Consider the following 18,243-nt stretch of genomic DNA (forward strand, 5'->3'; position numbering starts at 1 on the left):
AGTCCAGACGTCTGTCAGCTGCGCAGCACAGGCCCTGAGGACGCGCCCGGGGATGCCGTCAGGGCCAGCAGCCTTACGTGCATTAGTCCTACTCAGTGCCACGTACACATCGTAAGGGGTGAGTGTGAGGGGTTGGTGATCAGCAGGGAGCACAGCCTTGATAGCTGTCTCTAGATTGTCCCTGTCGAAGCGGCCATAGAAGTGGTTAAGCTCCTCAAGGAAGGAGGCGTCGCTGGATGTGGGGGTGGTGTTGGTGGGTCTATAGTCCGTGATGGCCTGGATGCCTTGCCACATGCGTCGGGGGTCGGAGTTGTTGTTGAAGTGCTCCTCAATCCTGAGCTTATGGCAGTGCTTGGCCTTCTTGATGCCCCTCTTCAGGTTAGCCCTGGATGAACTGTAGGCTCGAGCATCGCCTGACCTGAAAGCGGTGTCCCGTGCTTTCAGCAGTAGCCTGACCTCGCTGTTCATCCATGGCTTCTGATTCGGGAATATGGTCACCCGTTTGAGGGAGGTGACACTATTGATGGTGGAGTTTATAAAGTCCAGAACAGAGGATGTGTAGGAATCAATGTCTGTGTGGGAGTCAAGGGTGGCCTGGGCTGCAAACGCCTTCCAGTCAGTGTTTCCAAAACACTGCTGAAGTGTGGAGTCCGCTTCCTCTGACCAGACTTTAACTGTCCTCACAGTGGGTTTAACCCGTCTGATGAGTGGGGAGTACTTAGGGAGCAGGAACAATGAGAGGTGATCAGACTGACCAAGGTGGGGGAGGGGGACGACTTTGTAAGCTTCAGCCATGTTAGTGTAGACTTTGTCCAGTGTCTTGTCTACTCTAGTGGCGAAGGAGACATGTTGGTGGAATTTGGGGAGTACAGTCTTCAGGTTGGAGTGATTGAAGTCACCCGCAACAATGAAGGCTGCCTCGGGGTTGTGCGTCTGTTGTTTGCTAATGGCAGTATGCAGCTCTTTCATTGCAAGCTTGGCATTAGCATCAGGAGGAATATAGGCTGCAGTCACAACAATGGAGGTAAACTCTCTGGGCAGATAGAACGGTCTGCATCTAACCAAGAGGAGCTCAAGGTTAGCTGAGCAGTGACTCTCGATGATGGTGGAGTCCGTGCACCATGCTTTATTTACATAGATGCACAGACCCCCACCTCTGGTCTTACCGGAGTCTGTCGTCCTGTCCGCTCGGAGTAAATGACGCCCCGTTAGCTGGATGGCGCTATCAGGAACGTCGATGTTGAGCCAAGTTTCCGTGAAGATCAGGATGTTGCAGTCTTTGATCCAGTTGTGGGAGGTGATCCTTATCCGGAGTTCGTCCATTTTGTTTGCCAGTGAGCGCACGTTGGTGAGGAAAAGGCTAGGAATCGCTAGCCTGTGTGGGACTAGCTCTAACCTGGCCTTTAACCCACCTCTGCGTCCCCGGCAGTGCTTTCGTACGCGTCGCCGTCTGTTGGTGCTTCCGGTCGGCCGAGCTGGCTTGGTGCACGCTGGTGTTCTGTTGCTCCGCGGCTCCGGTGGCGGTCTCCAGCCCCACGGCTCCGCTGGCGTTCTCCAGCCCCGCGGCTCCGCTGGCGTTCTCCAGCCCCGCGGCTCCGCTGGCGTTCTCCAGCCCCGCGGCTCCGCTGGCGTTCTCCAGCCCCGCTACTCCATTTGGCGGTCTCCAGCCCCGCGGCTCCGCTGGCGTTCTCCAGCCCCGCGGCTCCGCTGGCGTTCTCCAGCCCCGCGGCTCCGCTGGCGTTCTCCAGCCCCGCGGCTCCGCTGGCGTTCTCCAGCCCCGCGGCTCCGCTGGCGTTCTCCAGCCCCGCTACTCCATTTGGCGGTCTCCAGCTCCGCGTCTCCGGTGGCGGTCTCCAGCCCCGCGGCTCCGCTGGCGTTCTCCAGCCCCGCGGCTCCGCTGGCGTTCTCCAGCCCCGCGGCTCCGCTGGCGTTCTCCAGCCCCGCTGCTCCGGTGCTCCGTTGCTCTAACGAGCTCAGGAGCGAGACAGAGATCGCCCAGAAAGTTGTTGCAGCCGCAGGAACCGAAGTCCAGAAGTTCCTGTCGGCTGTATGTTTTTATGTCTCTATATAATGTGTTTCTAATCGTAAGGAAATAGTGCATCAGCAGGTCAGACAATATTAAAAAGGAAGAACAAAGGCAAATGGTGACAGAAATAGTACATACAGGCAGAAATAAGGGAATTACCTAAAGCAGGATAATTTTATACTGAGTCTTGAAGTCCTCTGTCCTGAAAGCTACAACGTGCCCAGATGGAAGGGAGATGTTGCTCCTCATGCTTGCATTGGGCTGCACACAGAAAGATCAAAGTGGGGACACAAAGAACTGCTGATGCTGGAATCTTGAGCAAAACAAAGTGCTGGTTGAACTCGGTGGACAGGCAGCAACTGTGGAAGGAATGGACAGATAACGTTTCAGGTCAGGACTCTTCTTTAGAGCAGGAGTGAGGCCCTTTACTCTTTTACTTTTCCCTGATTCTTTCTCAATACCTACATCCCACCATACTTCTAACCACTGATTTTTTTCCAAAATTAATGAATTTGACTTGAACATTCATACTTGAAGATTCATTTTGGTTATCCCCAAAGCAACCCTGGCCTCATCCAATCACCAATATTCCCTTTAATCTATCTACCCATCGAACCTTTTCCAGTGCTTAATACTAGCTTTTTTTGTTTCCAATTCTGACACAGGGTTAACTTTGTCTCTTCACAAATAATGCCAGACCTGCTAAGTATTTTCACTATTTTCTGTGGTTATGAGAAGAAACATGTTGATGTAGTGAGATAATGGAAAGAATTAGGTTTTTGTTGAGAAATCTTTGGCATTGGGACAAATGAATTTAATTAGAAAGTAAAATTAGCAGGTGCATAAGTTCCTATTTTGGAACTTCGATCCAAATGTTCTCAAACACAAAAGAGCTTCTTTCTTGGTGTTTTCTGAACAGACCTCTCATAGGATGAGGGTGTATCATATCTCATTACAGTGAGGCAGGCTCTCCCAGTCTACCTCACTGTGCCATTGTACTTTTTTAATCTGCACTCTCTCTGGAGCTGAAACACTATAATGCTGTAGCATTACATTCTGAACTCTGGCTATTTTTCTTTTTGCACTACCTGTTGTACTTCAGCATGGCTTGATTATACTCTTGTATGGTATGACTTAACTGGATAGCACACAAACAGCTTTTCACTGTATCCAGGAACACGTGCGAACCATATATCAATTCCAATGCAGTTTACTTTAGAAAGCTAGTTTAGGTTAGCGTTCGAGCGAGGTGCGGACAAAGCAACGGACAACAGTAAGCAGTAGTAGGTGGGAGGGGTGGGAACACCACAGTAACCGAGCACATCCTGTCGGTGGTGGTGGTCTGAAGAAAGTGCTGTTCTCAAAGGCTACAATGGGAGCCACAACAACAGCCATGTCAACAGACTGTGTAGTAGGTAAAGAAGGGCTCACTGGTACACCCTGCGAGTCGGGGGTGATGCCAGAAGCCAGAGCTATATGCGGCCAGGGAGAAGGTGCGAGGCGGGGGTGGGTCCCAGGTTCGTCTGTTATATCCGAAATCTGTTATAAAGGGTTTAAGAAGGAACTGCAGATGCTGGAAAATCAAAGGTAGACTGATGTAGGGCGGGGGGGTGGGGAGGCTTCTCCCCGCCCCCTCCACACCCTACATCAGTCTGAAGAAGGGTTTCGGCCCGAAACGTTGCCTATTTCCTTCGCTCCATAGATGCTGCTGCACCCGCTGAGTTTCTCCAGCACTTTTGTCTACCATCTGTTATAAAGGGGTCCGTTAAAACGAGGGTTTACTGTACTCATCTCCCTCTGAGTGAAAACATTGTCCCTCAGATTCTTATTAAATCTTGCCCCTCTCACCTGAAACCAATGTCCTCTGGTTCTTGATTCCCTAACCCTGGGTACAAAACTCTTTGAATTCACTCTATCTCCTCATGATTTTATACACCTCCACACAATCACCCCATGCCTTCTGTGCTCCAAGGAATAAAATCCCAGCCTGCCCAACCTTTCCCTATAGCTCAGGCCCACGATTCCTGGCAATATCCTCATAAATCTTCTCTGCACTCTTTCGAGCTTAATGACATCCTTGCTATATAGGGTGACCAAAACTGAACACAACCTTACCATCATCTTGTACAAATGTAACATAACATCCCAACTTGTATACTCAGTATCCTAACTGACGAAGGCCAATATACAAAAAGCCTTTTTTGTAACCCTACCTACTTATGGTGCTACTTTCAGGGATCTATGTAATTGTATCCCTCTGTTCTACAACACTTCCCAGGGAGCGGGCAGTTGATGGTCTTCACATCACTCCATTTCTTCTTTCACCTTGTTGGTTCTGTCTTCTACTTATTATTTAACTTTGTAGCTAAACAACAGCTTGTTGGTAAAAGATGTATCAAGGCTGCTGCTGCTGCTGCAAGTGCATTGGCATGGTGCAGTACCTTTAGAAAGGTAATTTAATGAAAAGGTTTAGAGACTAAAATTTAAGGTGAGGGAAGGCTTAGAATCAATCGGCATGAAAGAGACAAGTTACTTTGAACATGTCAGGTGGCCTAGTTCTAATATTTGCATTTTCTTCTGAAGGACTGGTGTCTACTCAAGGAAGACTGCTGCTGTTTCACCTGGCCTTGTCACTGAACCTGTTCATTGACTTGAAGAAATAAGGATTAGTGCTAGTAACTACACATGAGAGCTACAGTGTGTTTTGTGATGTAATGACATTAAATAGTTGCTTAAGAGCTATATGATCTGTGGTTATACAGGCAGAAAAGCAGCATTTGTCAAGCAGTCTTTATGTTTTTTTTATTAATGGAGCAACGGAATTAGGTTCTGCGTCTGTTATAAATGTTGTTTTATGTTTATACTATTAACTGAATTATTTAATGAATTTTTAGCAATTTGGTTCAAGTACAGCGTATATTAACTGTTTTGCTGGGTTTGTTTTCCAGTTATTTAGTTTGTTTATCTTCTTCTTCTTGTGCATGGCGTGCACAGCCAAAAGTTGTAGGACAACTTGTTCTATTTGATCTTATTTGATTGTGCAAGCCAGGTTGATTGCATTTGTCGAAACAGTGCAGACCATGTGAAGGTTGCAATCTCCCACCCCAGTTTGTTTATGAAAGTCTACTTATAAGTTAAAGCTTGATTCTTTGTTTAACTTATGAACCAGCAGTACAACCATGTTAGCAGCATGGTTGTGTGGAAATTAGAATAAGGGAAATGCATTATCGCATATTTGATTTGATAGATGCAGAGAATGTTATAGTCATGGACAATCTAATCCTGAAACATTTACCTAAATATACCTATTTCAAACAACATGGAATTGCATACAACATAAAAAGTGAATTGCTGGACTAGCTTTTAGATAGTACAAAAATACTAATATATTTTAACTTCCATTAGAATATGTGCATCATAAATAGAGCAACATAAATTATACAATATATTATTTCCCTTTCAGGGGGAATTATGTATGTGTAGTTATACATTTTTAAAAATTTACTTGATTCAAGAAATGACACTCAGCAGATTTTGTGGTATAATGAAGTTGAAACCAAAGACAAAGCTTGATTTCCTGAATGTTGTGCTGACTTGCATAGAACAGACTGATGTTGAGGCAGGTTCCCCTGACAATTATATGGTGCTTAAATTGTCAGAGCATGTTTAGCATGTAAAGATGAGCAAATCTGCTCCAAGGTTTGAACGAGGTTGGAATAAATGAAGCACTTGGCTAGATGAAAGGATTAACTGTGCAAATTGGACAAACACTTCTCTCGCTGAACAATAGGTTTTATTGAGGATTTAGCAACCCTTGAAAATATTGATTACTTATCCTCTACTTAGAACAAAAATGACAGAGCATGTGCTAATGTTTATTTAACCTGTATGCCGGGCCATGAACCATAATGCCTTAACTGTTCAATATTCATATTAAAGCTTTGCTATAGATATTTTAAGACCTGGCTTTAAATGCAAAACAAAACAAAGTGTCTGTTCTATTTGAAATAGATGTCATCCTGAATGAAAGAATGATAAAGTTCCTGTATGAAGTTTAATATAAGTATGATTATGGATTGCAGTGTACAATCCTAACATTTTCTTTGTTTGAGATCTAGAGATAACATCACTCCCTTTTTTCTGTATTGAACCTTTATTGTTCATGTTACATGGAATTGCTGGTAATTAATTTGTTAATGCTAAAATAATTCTATTTTTCTCTCAATTCTTTGGCTTTGTTTCCACTACAGTAGTGAAATATCTCTTATTAAAGTCACAAATTATATTATTTACAATCATAACTATGGTAAATTATCATATCCCATTCCTCTCAACTGACCTCAAATCCACATACACCATTTTCCTCCATTGCATCCGTCTGGATGGTACTGCTCAAGCTTGTCTATGAAAATCATGGATGAGTAGTTTTATTTTTAGTCAGCCAGCATGCACACAATGAGCCTTATGGTCTAATCATAGAATCATACAGCACTGAAATGGACCTTTCGGACTACTACATCTATGCTGACCGTTTTGCCCATCTATACTTTCATTTGTCCACATTAGGTCTGTATCTTTCTATGCTTTGTCTATTAATGTTTTTAATGGTTCCTGGATAAAGTAATTGCAAATGATTACACAACCTCCACTTGCAGCATGTTCTAATTATCAACCACCTTTTGTACAAAATGAAACTTTTCCCTCAGATGCTCTTTAAATCTCCTTCCTCACTTTAAACCGATGCCTTCTTGTTTTTGATACCCATAGCGTGTGGGAAAGATTCTGACTACCTACCTTATATATGCCTTTCATAATTTTATATACCTCCTATCAGGTCATACCCTCAGCTTTCTTTGCTCCAGAAAAAATAAGCCCAGTCTATCCAATCTCTCTTTACAACTAAAGTCCTCCAATCCGGGCACCATCCTAATGAATCTCCTCTATACTCTCTCTAGCATAACCACATCCTTTCTGTAGTGTGGAAACCACAACTGCATGCAACATCTGTGGAGAGGAAAGTAGATCAATTACCTTTTAGCGGAATTAGGAACATTTCTAAAATAAATTTCAAGCTTCACAGTTTTACATGAACATGGATGAACCTGTAATGATTGGCGTCCTTGGTTAGTTTGACCTCCACAGATATCTACTTGATTCCAGCATTGTATTTGTTTCAGATACTAAGGAGCATGTTACCTCTCGATTTGAATCCTTGCTTTGTTTTTCCTTGCTCTTGTTGTCGATATCAATATATCAATATAGGGAATAGTTGTCGATTATCAATATCAGGAATAGTTTCTTTGTTATCGAAACATAGAAACATAGAAAATAGGTGCAGGAGTAGGCCATTTGGCCCTTCGAGCCTGCACCGCCATTCAATATGATCATGGCTGATCATTCAACTCAGTATCCTGTACCTGCCTTCTCTCCATACCCCCTGATACCTTTAGCCACAAGGGCCACATTTAACTCCCTCTTAAATATAGCCAATGAACTGGCCTCAACTACCTTCTCTGGCAGAGAATTCCAGAGATTCACCACTCTCTGTGTGAAAAATGTTTTTCTCATCTCAGTCCTAAAAGATTTCCTCTTTATCCTTAAACTGTGACCCCTTGTTCTGGACTTCCCCAACATCGGGACCAATCTTCCTGCATCTAGCCTGTCCAACCTCTTAAGAATTTTGTAAGTTTCTATAAGATCCCCCCTCAATCTTCTAAATTCTAGCAAGTACAAGCCGAGTCTATCCAGTCTTTCTTCATATGAAAGTCCTGACATCCCAGGAATCAGTCTGGTGAACCTTCTCTGTACTCCCTCTATGGCAAGAATGTCTTTCCTCAGATTAGAAGGCCAAAACTGTACGCAATTACTTAAAGTAGCTGTATGTTACTTTAAGTACCTTCAGATATTTCTCTGCTGTGATGATCTACTGAACAATACCATTTCTGCCATAACTTCCTCAACAAAGCAGCTTATTCACTACAAATCTGGACTACTTTCCTGGGATACCATAAGTCTCAATTTGCTCTTGGTATGATGACTCTTACTCATGCAGTTGTAATTGTTTTCTTTGGCTGTTTTTGGAGCTACACTCATTCAGCTAAATGGAGAGTATTCCATTAAGCTGCTGACTGGTGCCTAAAGGTTGGCAAATCTCTTATCACATGATAAGCCATTTTCTAATTGTAACTGTCCCCATACTATTTAGATTGCCATGTTAATTGGAACATTAATAACCTGGTTGGGCTGAAAATAATGTTCCTGTCCTCTGTTTCTGTCCTGTATTCCTAGCTAATTTAGCACATGACTTCTATGTCTGTTTTTATATGTGAAATCTATAAATTAAATTTAGAGTCTTGAAACAAAAGCAGAAATAAATTGGAGACATTGTTGTGTAGCCTTACCTGTTATCTTCCCAATGTTGTGTTCCTCATGACCTGATACCATTATCAGTTTATCTGTGTTGTTATTCCATTTGATAGAACTGCTCTGGAACTGTGCCCTGTTTACTCTAACTGTTTGAAATTTATAAAGGCCATCAAAACTTTATTTAGCCATTCAACAGTAAAAATTGGTAATTCAAAATACTGAAATGGGATTGTTTAATCATTTATGCTTTTATTTATAGTTTGGAAAGTTTATGTTTTTTTGCGGAATGTCGGCATTCCTAGTATAGCCAGCATATATTGCTTATCATTAATTGTTCTTGAACTGTGACTAACTGGACAATTTCAATGGACAGTTCAGAGTCATTTCTTTGTGTCTGAAGTCATATATAGACTAGACTCGGTGCATGACAAATTTCCTTCCCCAAAGGACATTGGTGAACTTATAAATTAATTGATAATACAATCAAAGTGAATAGTCAAAGCATATAAAATTACATAGTGATCAAATGAAATTAATATTAACTGAATTAATAATCAAACTCTGAACTGGTGATACATCTTGACACAATTTCAATAAGATGTGATTTTAATATTCTATTTCTCTTTTTACTGGAGCTCTTTGACAGATTATGTGCTCTAAATGGCCATTTAAAGATTTGGGGGTCATCTTTCTGAGTTGTGGCTTTTGGGCCAAATGCACTCATTGAAAACCTTTTTCTTTTCCAACAAATATCAGCTAAATATCAGTGTGATAGGGCTGCATTTTAAGAGTTTTTTTTAAATTATATAGAAAATAACTATTTTATACATTAAAATAGTTATTGCTTTGGATTCAAACAGCAGAAATGCAGGAGAAAGGCCTGATAAATGGGGTTGAGAGGGAAAGATATTTATTCTTGAAATAATGACTTGGGTAAACCGTTATAATCTTTGACAGTTATGAATCAAGTCATTTATTGTCATGTGCACAAATATAGTGAGGTATGGGTAAATTGAAAATCTTGCTTGCAAAAGCATCACAGGCACCTAGACTCAGGCAAAACACAAAAATATAATTGTACATAAATTACATAACTTCTGCAAGGCAGTGAAAAGAATAAAATATGCCATAAAACAAGACATTAGTTCAAAACATAAAGTAAAAGAAGGCATCAACAAAGTGCAAGATGTGGTCCATAGACTTCCATTGCCAAGGTGGGACTAGGAATGGGCAGATTGGTTCAGGAACCTGATAATTGTAGGAAAGTAGATGTTCCTAAACCTGGTGGTATGTGACTTCAGGCTTCTGTACCTCCTGTCTGAGAGTAGTAGTGAGCAGAGGACATGGCATGGATTGTGGGGATCTTTGAAGATGGACGCTACGTTTTTGAGGCAGCACCACATGTAGCTGTCTTTGATAATGAAGACGGCTGTGCCCATAATGGCTGAGTCCCCACCGCTCCCTGTAGCCTCCTGCATTCCTTTGATACAACCTGTCAAGAAAACTTGTACAGTACACCTATCGAAGTTTGTTGTATTTGGTGACATTTGAGTATCTGGTGACATGCCAAATCTTTTTAAACTTCTGGGTAAGTAGAGACACTAGAGCATATTCTTTGTGATTACGTCTATGCGCTGGGTCCAGGACATTCAACACAGATGTTGATGAACGGATTTAAAGCTGCCAACTCTCTCCACCACCGATCCACCATTGAAAACTGGTGCAAGGTCTCCCAACCCTTTCTAAAGTCAATGATTGGTTTGTGACATTGAGCGAGGGGTTGTTGTGACACATTCAACCAGGTGTTCTATCTCTCTCCTGTACACTGAGTCATCACCTCCTGTGATTCAGCCAACCACAGTGGTCTCATCAGTGAGATTATAGATAGCTTTGGAGCTGTGCTTAGCCACACAGTCCTAGGTCTAAATAAAGTGGAGCAAGGGGCCAAGCACCCAGCCTTGAGGTGCACCTGTGTCGATGGTCAATGAGGAGGGAATGTTATTACTGTTCTGCATTGATTGAGGTCTGCCAATGAGGATGTCAAGGATCCAGTAGTATCATTCTGCAGAATCAGGACCATTGCAAAAAACACGCATACTTTCTCAGGAAACTGTCTCTTTCGCTATATGGAACACAAGTTCCTCCAAATAAATCTTTTGTACTTTTTTAGCCTTGATACATAGCTTTTCAGAATGAAATGTCAAACATCGGATATGTAAATCGTAAATCCTCTTGCAGTTGATGGAGAAATTTAAGTCCATTCAGTTTGCTTTGAGCATGAAAGGTAGAGTGTCTGATGAAGAATAATAGGCGAGGTGCAACGGTGGATGATGGGGCACCTCAGTCTCATTTACAAGATTTCTAGATGTGACTGCAAAACACTGTATCAAGCTGGTATTTTGCAATATTTCTTACATTAAATTGGCCAAAAACTTAACATCCAGAAAGTTAAACTGATCCTGAGATTCATTCTCGCATCTACAAATTAATGAGGCCTGCATCTACGTTTTGTAGCTTCTTGAATGTCGGATACAATTGAATTTTTCTTTTTTCCATTTCTCGTTTACTGCCTTTACTTGACTTTTCAAGACAAAATCAATTGAAAAAATTAACAATATTTTTCAGTTTGTTTTATTTGGTGCAGATCGTAGTTTTATCAGTAATTGCATTTAATCGTGGTAACCAATCTGTTGCTATCTATACTAAACAATCTTGTGCAATGTGGATGGATAAATGCAAGTAGAACTAAAATTATTATTTGTGGAACAATGTTTAAGATATATCTTTATTCCTTTATAGTTCAACGTTCCCCTCCAATACCTGCACAGGAACTAAATCAAATTCTGAAGGCTGGGTATTTGGAAAAGCGTCGAAAAGGTAAATTGTTTTATATTAGATTATATATCTATGGTATCAGTGTTTATTAATTCCAAATGTACATGTTTTACAACAAAATTTTACATTGTGAGCATCATGGAAACCATTTTGCATGTGTACTTATTTAAATTGACCATAAAGTGCACTCAGAAATAATTCCTGAAAAACTTGCTGCAACAGCACGAAGAACCCTATATCTGCACATCAGCATTCATCGCTATTCACTTTGGAATTTGCATGTAAAATGTACGGTTTCATTTCAGACTGCTTACGTTTGAAGCAGGTTACAACTTCAGCATTTCTAAGTTATACTAAATCAACATTAGATCAACATAGAACAAACAATAGGGGGAAAGTGATGACAGATTGTCAGTACATTGAAGATTCAAAAAACTGATATAATTTGAGGTGGAAACACTATTGCTCACATTGAAGCAATAGTTTTCTGGTTGTACATCATGTCTGAGGAAAACTTGCTGACAGCTAGGCCTTTATCGCCCTACAGATTAAAAGAATGACAGACATTCTAGAACTGCCACCAGTTTGCATTCATTATTCATCCTGAGAAAGTGTATATTGCTCAAAACAGCAGATCCACCTTCAGAAGTTAAAGAAATCCTGTCCATGGCAGGGTTAAGATGGGAGGAGCTGCCTGTAACCGCTGATGGAGCTTACAGGTGTGACAATGTGGTAGAAAACCTTTCTAATCTTTTCCCTTCTTATTCAGCAGTGTCGAGGACGACAAATGATTTGTGACAGTCTGGTTAAGTTGAATCCTCAATGTTTAACCATATGACATTGAAGCAAACAATGCCAAATCTTATGTGACTTTTCCCAGTTTCTATCTGCCCCATTTTGCTAATACAAATGTTTTTAATATTTGCTCAGTACAAATAAATACTCTTTGATATTTATTTACAATATAAAAACATCTTTAATCACTTGCCTCTTGCCTAAAGAGGAAGGAGATTTAATTGGAAGCAAGGGGGCAATGTTTTCACATAGAGGGAGGTGGGTAAATGGAATGAGTTGCCTGGGGAAGTAATTGAGGCAGTTACAATAACAATATTTAAAAGACATTAAGGCAGGATAGAAGAGGTTTAGAGGGGTAAGGACTAAATATAGGTAAATGGGAGTAGCTTAGACGAGGCATGGTTGGTATGGACATGTTGGGTTGAGGGGTTATTTTCTGTGCTGTATGGATCAATGACATGTTCATTTCCATGTAACTACAACAATTGGTTTGTGTTCATTTTAGATCATAGTTTTTTTGGATCAGAATGGCAGAAACGGTGGTGTGTACTAAACAACAACATTTTCTATTACTACGGAACAGAAAAAGGTAATATTTTCTTGAGACCAGAATGAAATCAAATATTAACATTTGGAGTTAATTTCTTGACATTGACTATTAAGTGATCAAAATTATTCTTATCGATAGACATAGCAAGCACCAACATTATTGTTGGATTTGGCAATATTGTTTTAAAATCTGAACTATGCATTCCTACATCATTCTGATACTATGTGCATGCTAGAAAGCAGAACAATAAAACAAAAAAAGCTGGAAATACATGGCAGCATCTGTCAAGAGAGAAACAGAGTTAACGCTTCAGCTTGACGACTTATCAGAACTCGAAAAACAAGAGGATGAGTTTGTTTAAATTGCAGAGAAGGGAAGTGGGGGCGGTGTGGTGAAGAGAACAAAAGGAATATTGTGTAGGAAGGAACTGCAGATGCTGGAAGAATTGTCTGAAGAAGGGTCTCGACCAGATACGTCACTTATTTATTTTCTTCAGAAATGCTGTCTGACCCGCAGAGTTACTCCAGCTTTTTGTGCCTATAAAAGGAATATTGTAGTAGGTTAGAGACCTCCGGATAATACAAATGCTGTTGGTGCTGTTTGAGAGAGGGAAGTGAATCACTGTTATTCACAGCTCTTCAGCCTGGAAGAGAAGTAAACACAGGAAGATAAAAGAGAGCAGAACACAAACAACATAGAATTGTGATGAGCAGAATAAAATGCCAGAACTGGCCAGTTCTGACACAAACAGGAAAAACTGGTTATCTGAAATTATTGAAAGGATGGCTTGAGGATTAAATTGTAAGGAGTGTAGAGAATTTATCAGAAGGTTATGAGAAGGTTGCCAAGACTTGAGGGCCAAAGCTACAGGGAGAGATTGGTCAAACTGGGACTTTATTCCTTGGAGCGCAGGAGGCTGAGGGGCGATCTTATAGAAGTGTATAACATTGATACACTGAGGGGAATTGAGAGGGTGAATGCACTAAGTCTTCTACCTACATAAGGGGAAACATGAACCAGAGGACATAGGTTTAACGTGAAAGAGGAAAGATTTAATAGGAACATGAGGGGCAAAGTTTTCACACATTGCGGTGGGTATAAGGAATGAGCAGCCAGAGGAGGTAGTTGAGGCAGGTACTATAACATATAAGAGACATTTGGACAGGTACACGGAGAGGAAAGGTTTAGAGGGAGGCCAAACACGGGCAAATGATACTCACCTAGATGGAGCTCTTGGTCCGCATGGATGAGTTTTTGCCGAAGGGCCTATTTCCGTGCTGTACGACTATCCTGCGACATGTTGGGCTTTTCCGCAACCATATATAAAGCCGGAAACAGAGGCCTGAGTGGGAACAAAAATGTATACTGGGTACTTAAAAGATAGACAACTGCAAATTAAGTTTCATTTTCACAGATTGAACGGAAGTGTTCCACGAAGCATTCACCCAATCTATATTTGGTTTCTCTATTGTAGAGCAGACCATTTTTCCGGCAACTAATGCAGTACATTGAGCTCTGCTATATCACGCTTGTTGCATTGCTAAGAAACCTTGCGTTATAGAAAATTGTGATGTAAACATAATGTTGTCAATGGGGGTAAGGAGTTTAGAGGCTAAACAGTTTCAGACTTGCAATAACAAAGTTATTTTTCTCACAGTATTTTCAAAATTAAAGGTCTTTTCAATAGCAATGAGTTTATTTTTGTTACTGCGAGAGAAAAATACCAAGGACTGTATGTTACATTATTTAATTGTATTATTGCATATTTGTCAGTTGAAGCGATTGCTTGACATTTTCAATGGCCACCAACTGTGTTCTTAAGTGTCTGATTACTGCAGGTGGTAACAGGGAAACATGGATTTTTTGGCACCTAAGATAGACACAAAGTGCTGGAGTAACTCAGCGTGTCAAGCAGCATCTCCCGAGGTAAAGGATAGGTGACATTTCGAGTACACTAGAGGAAGTCACTATGTGGTAGATGTGGAATAATCATTGCTTCACATTACTCAACCCCACTGCCCCACCTCTTTTCTTGTTACACTGATAACTGCAGTTGAAGAAGCCCCAACACAAGGTGTGCGGGATAGAAATTGTACAATCACGAATCAAGCATTTCTTGCATCAATGGGACCATGTCATGTTGCTCCCTGCTTCACTCTCACTATAGACCATGCAAACACTCATTCCTTCTCCTTCATTTTGACAGATTTTTCCATCTGCCAATGTTGTATGGTTGTTTCAACAGAAAATAAATGATTACCCCTGTGAATAAAGTCTTTACATTTATCTTACCAAGGCTAATGAAATGTTTTTTTGGATGCCTGAGATATATATTTCAAGGTGCATCTTCTCCAGTTAATTACGTCAAGTCTGAGATTCACTTCAGTTCAAAACCTTGTGTAGGGGCCATGTGTAGGAGTCTGCGTACGATCACTCCCACATTCCCGTGTAGTAATGGCAATGGAAAGTTGGACATTGAAAAAGTTAGAAATTGCCATTACACCATGGATATCTCTGTTGATATTATATGTTTGGCATTCAGAAAAGGTGTGCGCTGTTGTTGCTTTCGTGGATATATCGCCCCTCTCTCCCAATTTTTATTTTGGTGAAGGAAGCATTGATATGCATTAATGTTGCTTTGATATTCTTATCTTTTCATTCAGTGCTTTAGTTCTTTAAATTCATGTGGATGTTAAACATTCTTATGCATTTTATCTACAGATAAACAACAAAAAGGTGATTTTGCCATAGATGGATATATAGTCCAGCTCACTGCTATTATGAGGAAAGATGCAAAGAAGGACTGCTGTTTTGAACTTACAGCTCCCGATAAACGTCTATATCAGGTTTGACTTTCTTATTTTAATTTATGTATATTAATCTAGATGGTATGAAGAAGGTTCGACACTCATTCCTTCTCTCCAGAGACGCTGTCTGTCCCGCTGAGTTACTCCAGTTTTTGGTGTTTATTTTGGATTAATCCTAGTTTGGAAAATCCCTAGATTTTAATAGATTTTGATATGCTGAAGCAGCCCAGAGCTGAATGCTAAAACTACTTCATGTTGTTTCCGTGGTCAGTTTTTATCGCAAACCAAGTTATGTGTTATAATTACGGCATTACTTTGTTTCTAAGTATGAGAACTTTATGGTTAGGGAAGTATTTTTGAAGTGCAGTCACTGATGTCATGATTGAAGATAGCAGCCAGATGTCTGCAGCAAGCTGCCACAAGCAGCAATGTAATAATCACCCGATAAAGTGTCTTTTGATGTTGATTGAAGGATCTTTTACATCCACCTGAGAAAACAATCAGAACATCAAGTTATTATTAGATCCATGTGACTGCTGCCATGGTTCCTCAGTACTGCATTGGAGTGCTATCTTAGACTTTTAGACTCATATCTTTGGATGGATATTGAATTTATTACGTTCTGACTTGGGGAAGAGAGTGGTGGCAACTAAATTAAAATAACTAATTATAATAAGAATAAATTAGTCCCAGTATTTCAGAATTTTGTAGCTGCCTAGTTGCAAAAGCCCCTTTTTTGGGGCTCCAACCCTTAATCTCTTTCATCATTTAACTAGTGATTTAATGATCACTTCCCCATTTCAAGTAGTTTTCTTATTTTAGTCAATTGTATACAGTATTGTCCTTTAACCTGGTTTCAGAGTATTGCTGAAGATATTGTACATTTGGAGAGTTAATAATGCCAGAAACTTGAGAAAAAGACAAACTGCTGGAGGAACATAAACAATAGGTCAAAAGACAATAGGTGACGAGTAGGCCATTGGGTCGTTCGAGCCAGCACCGCCATTCACTGTGATCATGGCTGATCTGGCAGCAACTATGGAGGGAAATGCGCAAACATCTGAAAATGGTCTTACATCTGCAAGAAAGTTCCTTCTGGGAATGGAGGAGGCCCAGCACAGAAAAGTCAGAATGGGAAGATGAGTTAAAATGGTTAGCAACTGATAGATCCGGTAGGCCTTGTTGGACCTAGCGCAAGTGTTCGGCAAAATGGTTGCTGTGTTTACACTTGGTCTCGCCAATGTACAGGAGGCCATATCAGGAACAATGGATGACGTAGATGAGGTTAAAGGAGGTGCACATGAACTTTTGTCACCTGGAAAGACTGCTGGGGTCCCTGGATGGAGGTGAGGCAGGAGGTATAGGGACAGGTGTAAAATCTCCTGCAGTTGCAGGGGAAAGTACCTAAGTAGGGGGGAGGTTTGGATGGAAAGGGATGAGTGAACCGAGGTGTTGAGGAGGCAGCGATCACTGTGGAAGGCAGAAAGGGTTGGGAATGGGAAGATGGGACCACTTTGGAGGTGACAGAAATGTCGGAGGATGTTGTGTTGGATGCGGAGGCTGATGGGATGAACGGTGAGAACCAGCGGAACTATCCTTTTTCCATCTGCGGGGGAAGCGGGGGAGGAGGTGCAAGAATAGAACTATGGGATACAGAGGGGCCAGGGATGAAGGATCCATCTAAGACAGCAGGGGAAACCATATTTACTGAGGAAATAGAACATCTATGTCCTAGAATGGAAAGCCTCATCGTGGGAGCAGATGCGACTGAGTCGGAGACAGATATGGAGAAATTGAGAGTAAGGGCTGGTGTCCTTGCAAGAGGCAGTATGGAAAGTAGTCCAGATAGCTATGTGTGTCAGTATGTTTGTAATAGACGGCAGTCCATATCCGTCCCATGTGATGGACAACTTTCAAGAAAGGGGAGGGCGGTTTCTGAGATTTTAATAAATTCAATAATAGAGATTTTAGAGATTCAGTGAAGTTAAGGGCAGGGTGCAAGCTAACGGTAAAGTTAATGAAATCAACGAGTTCTGCACACATGCAAGAGACAGCACTGACGCAGTCGTCGATATAGTGAAGGTAGACTAGAGCAATGGTGCCAGGGTATGTTTGGAACAAGGACTGTTAGACGTAACCGATAAAAAGGCAGGCACAGTGGGCCTGATGCGACTGCCCAAGCCTACACCTTTAACTTGGAGAAAGTGAGTGGAATCAAAAGAGAACGTTGAGGGTCCCAATCTATTTCCCTCTACTAACACACTACTCCATAGCAGAACCTGTCCTCACCCTCAACAACTTCTCTTTTGGCTCTTCTCACTTTCTAACTAACTAAAGATAGACACAAAAAGCTGGAGTAACTCAGCGAGACTGGCAGCATCTCTGGAGAGAGGGAATGGATGACGATTCGGATCGAGACCCTTCTTCAGATTAACTAACTAACTAACTAATTAAGTTCAAGAAAGAACTGCAGATGATGGAAAAATCAAAGGTAGACAAAAATGCTGGAGAAACTCAGTGGGTGTGGCAGCATCTATGGAGCAAAGGAATAGGTGATGTTTCGGGTCGAAACCCATCTTCAGATTGATGTGGGGGTGGGGGGGGGGGGTCAACTAGATAAGACCATGTAAATATTGAAAGTAGAAATATCTAATAGCATACATTTCCAATTTCTATCAAACAGTAACATTTGTTTCTTTGTTTTCAGTTTGCCGCAGCCACTTCCACTGAGGCTGAGGAATGGGTTGAGCAACTTCAATTTGTGTTAAAAGGTATGTGATAGCCACGCTGTACTGAGCTGAAGATGTAGGGAATGCATGGATAGGGTGGTAGAAAAAAGTGTGAATCAATTGAGCTGCTTTGGT

The 18,243-nt window shown here is 41.3% G+C and overlaps 1 protein-coding gene across 2 annotated transcripts in view; it reads left to right on the forward strand.

The window, feature by feature from the left end:
• The window catches only part of skap2 (src kinase associated phosphoprotein 2), a 254,169-nt gene that overhangs the window by 147,709 nt on the left and 88,217 nt on the right, over positions 1-18,243 (forward strand). For both annotated transcript variants that reach the window (XM_033047701.1, XM_033047707.1), the window contains exons 5-8: positions 11,192-11,269; positions 12,528-12,611; positions 15,294-15,418; positions 18,087-18,150. In XM_033047701.1, the coding sequence (XP_032903592.1) occupies positions 11,192-11,269; positions 12,528-12,611; positions 15,294-15,418; positions 18,087-18,150 (351 nt within the window). The remainder of the gene's footprint in view (positions 1-11,191; positions 11,270-12,527; positions 12,612-15,293; positions 15,419-18,086; positions 18,151-18,243) is intronic.

Source organism: Amblyraja radiata, chromosome 2 (assembly GCF_010909765.2).
Source record: "Amblyraja radiata isolate CabotCenter1 chromosome 2, sAmbRad1.1.pri, whole genome shotgun sequence".
Taxonomy (NCBI): Eukaryota; Metazoa; Chordata; class Chondrichthyes; order Rajiformes; family Rajidae; genus Amblyraja; species Amblyraja radiata.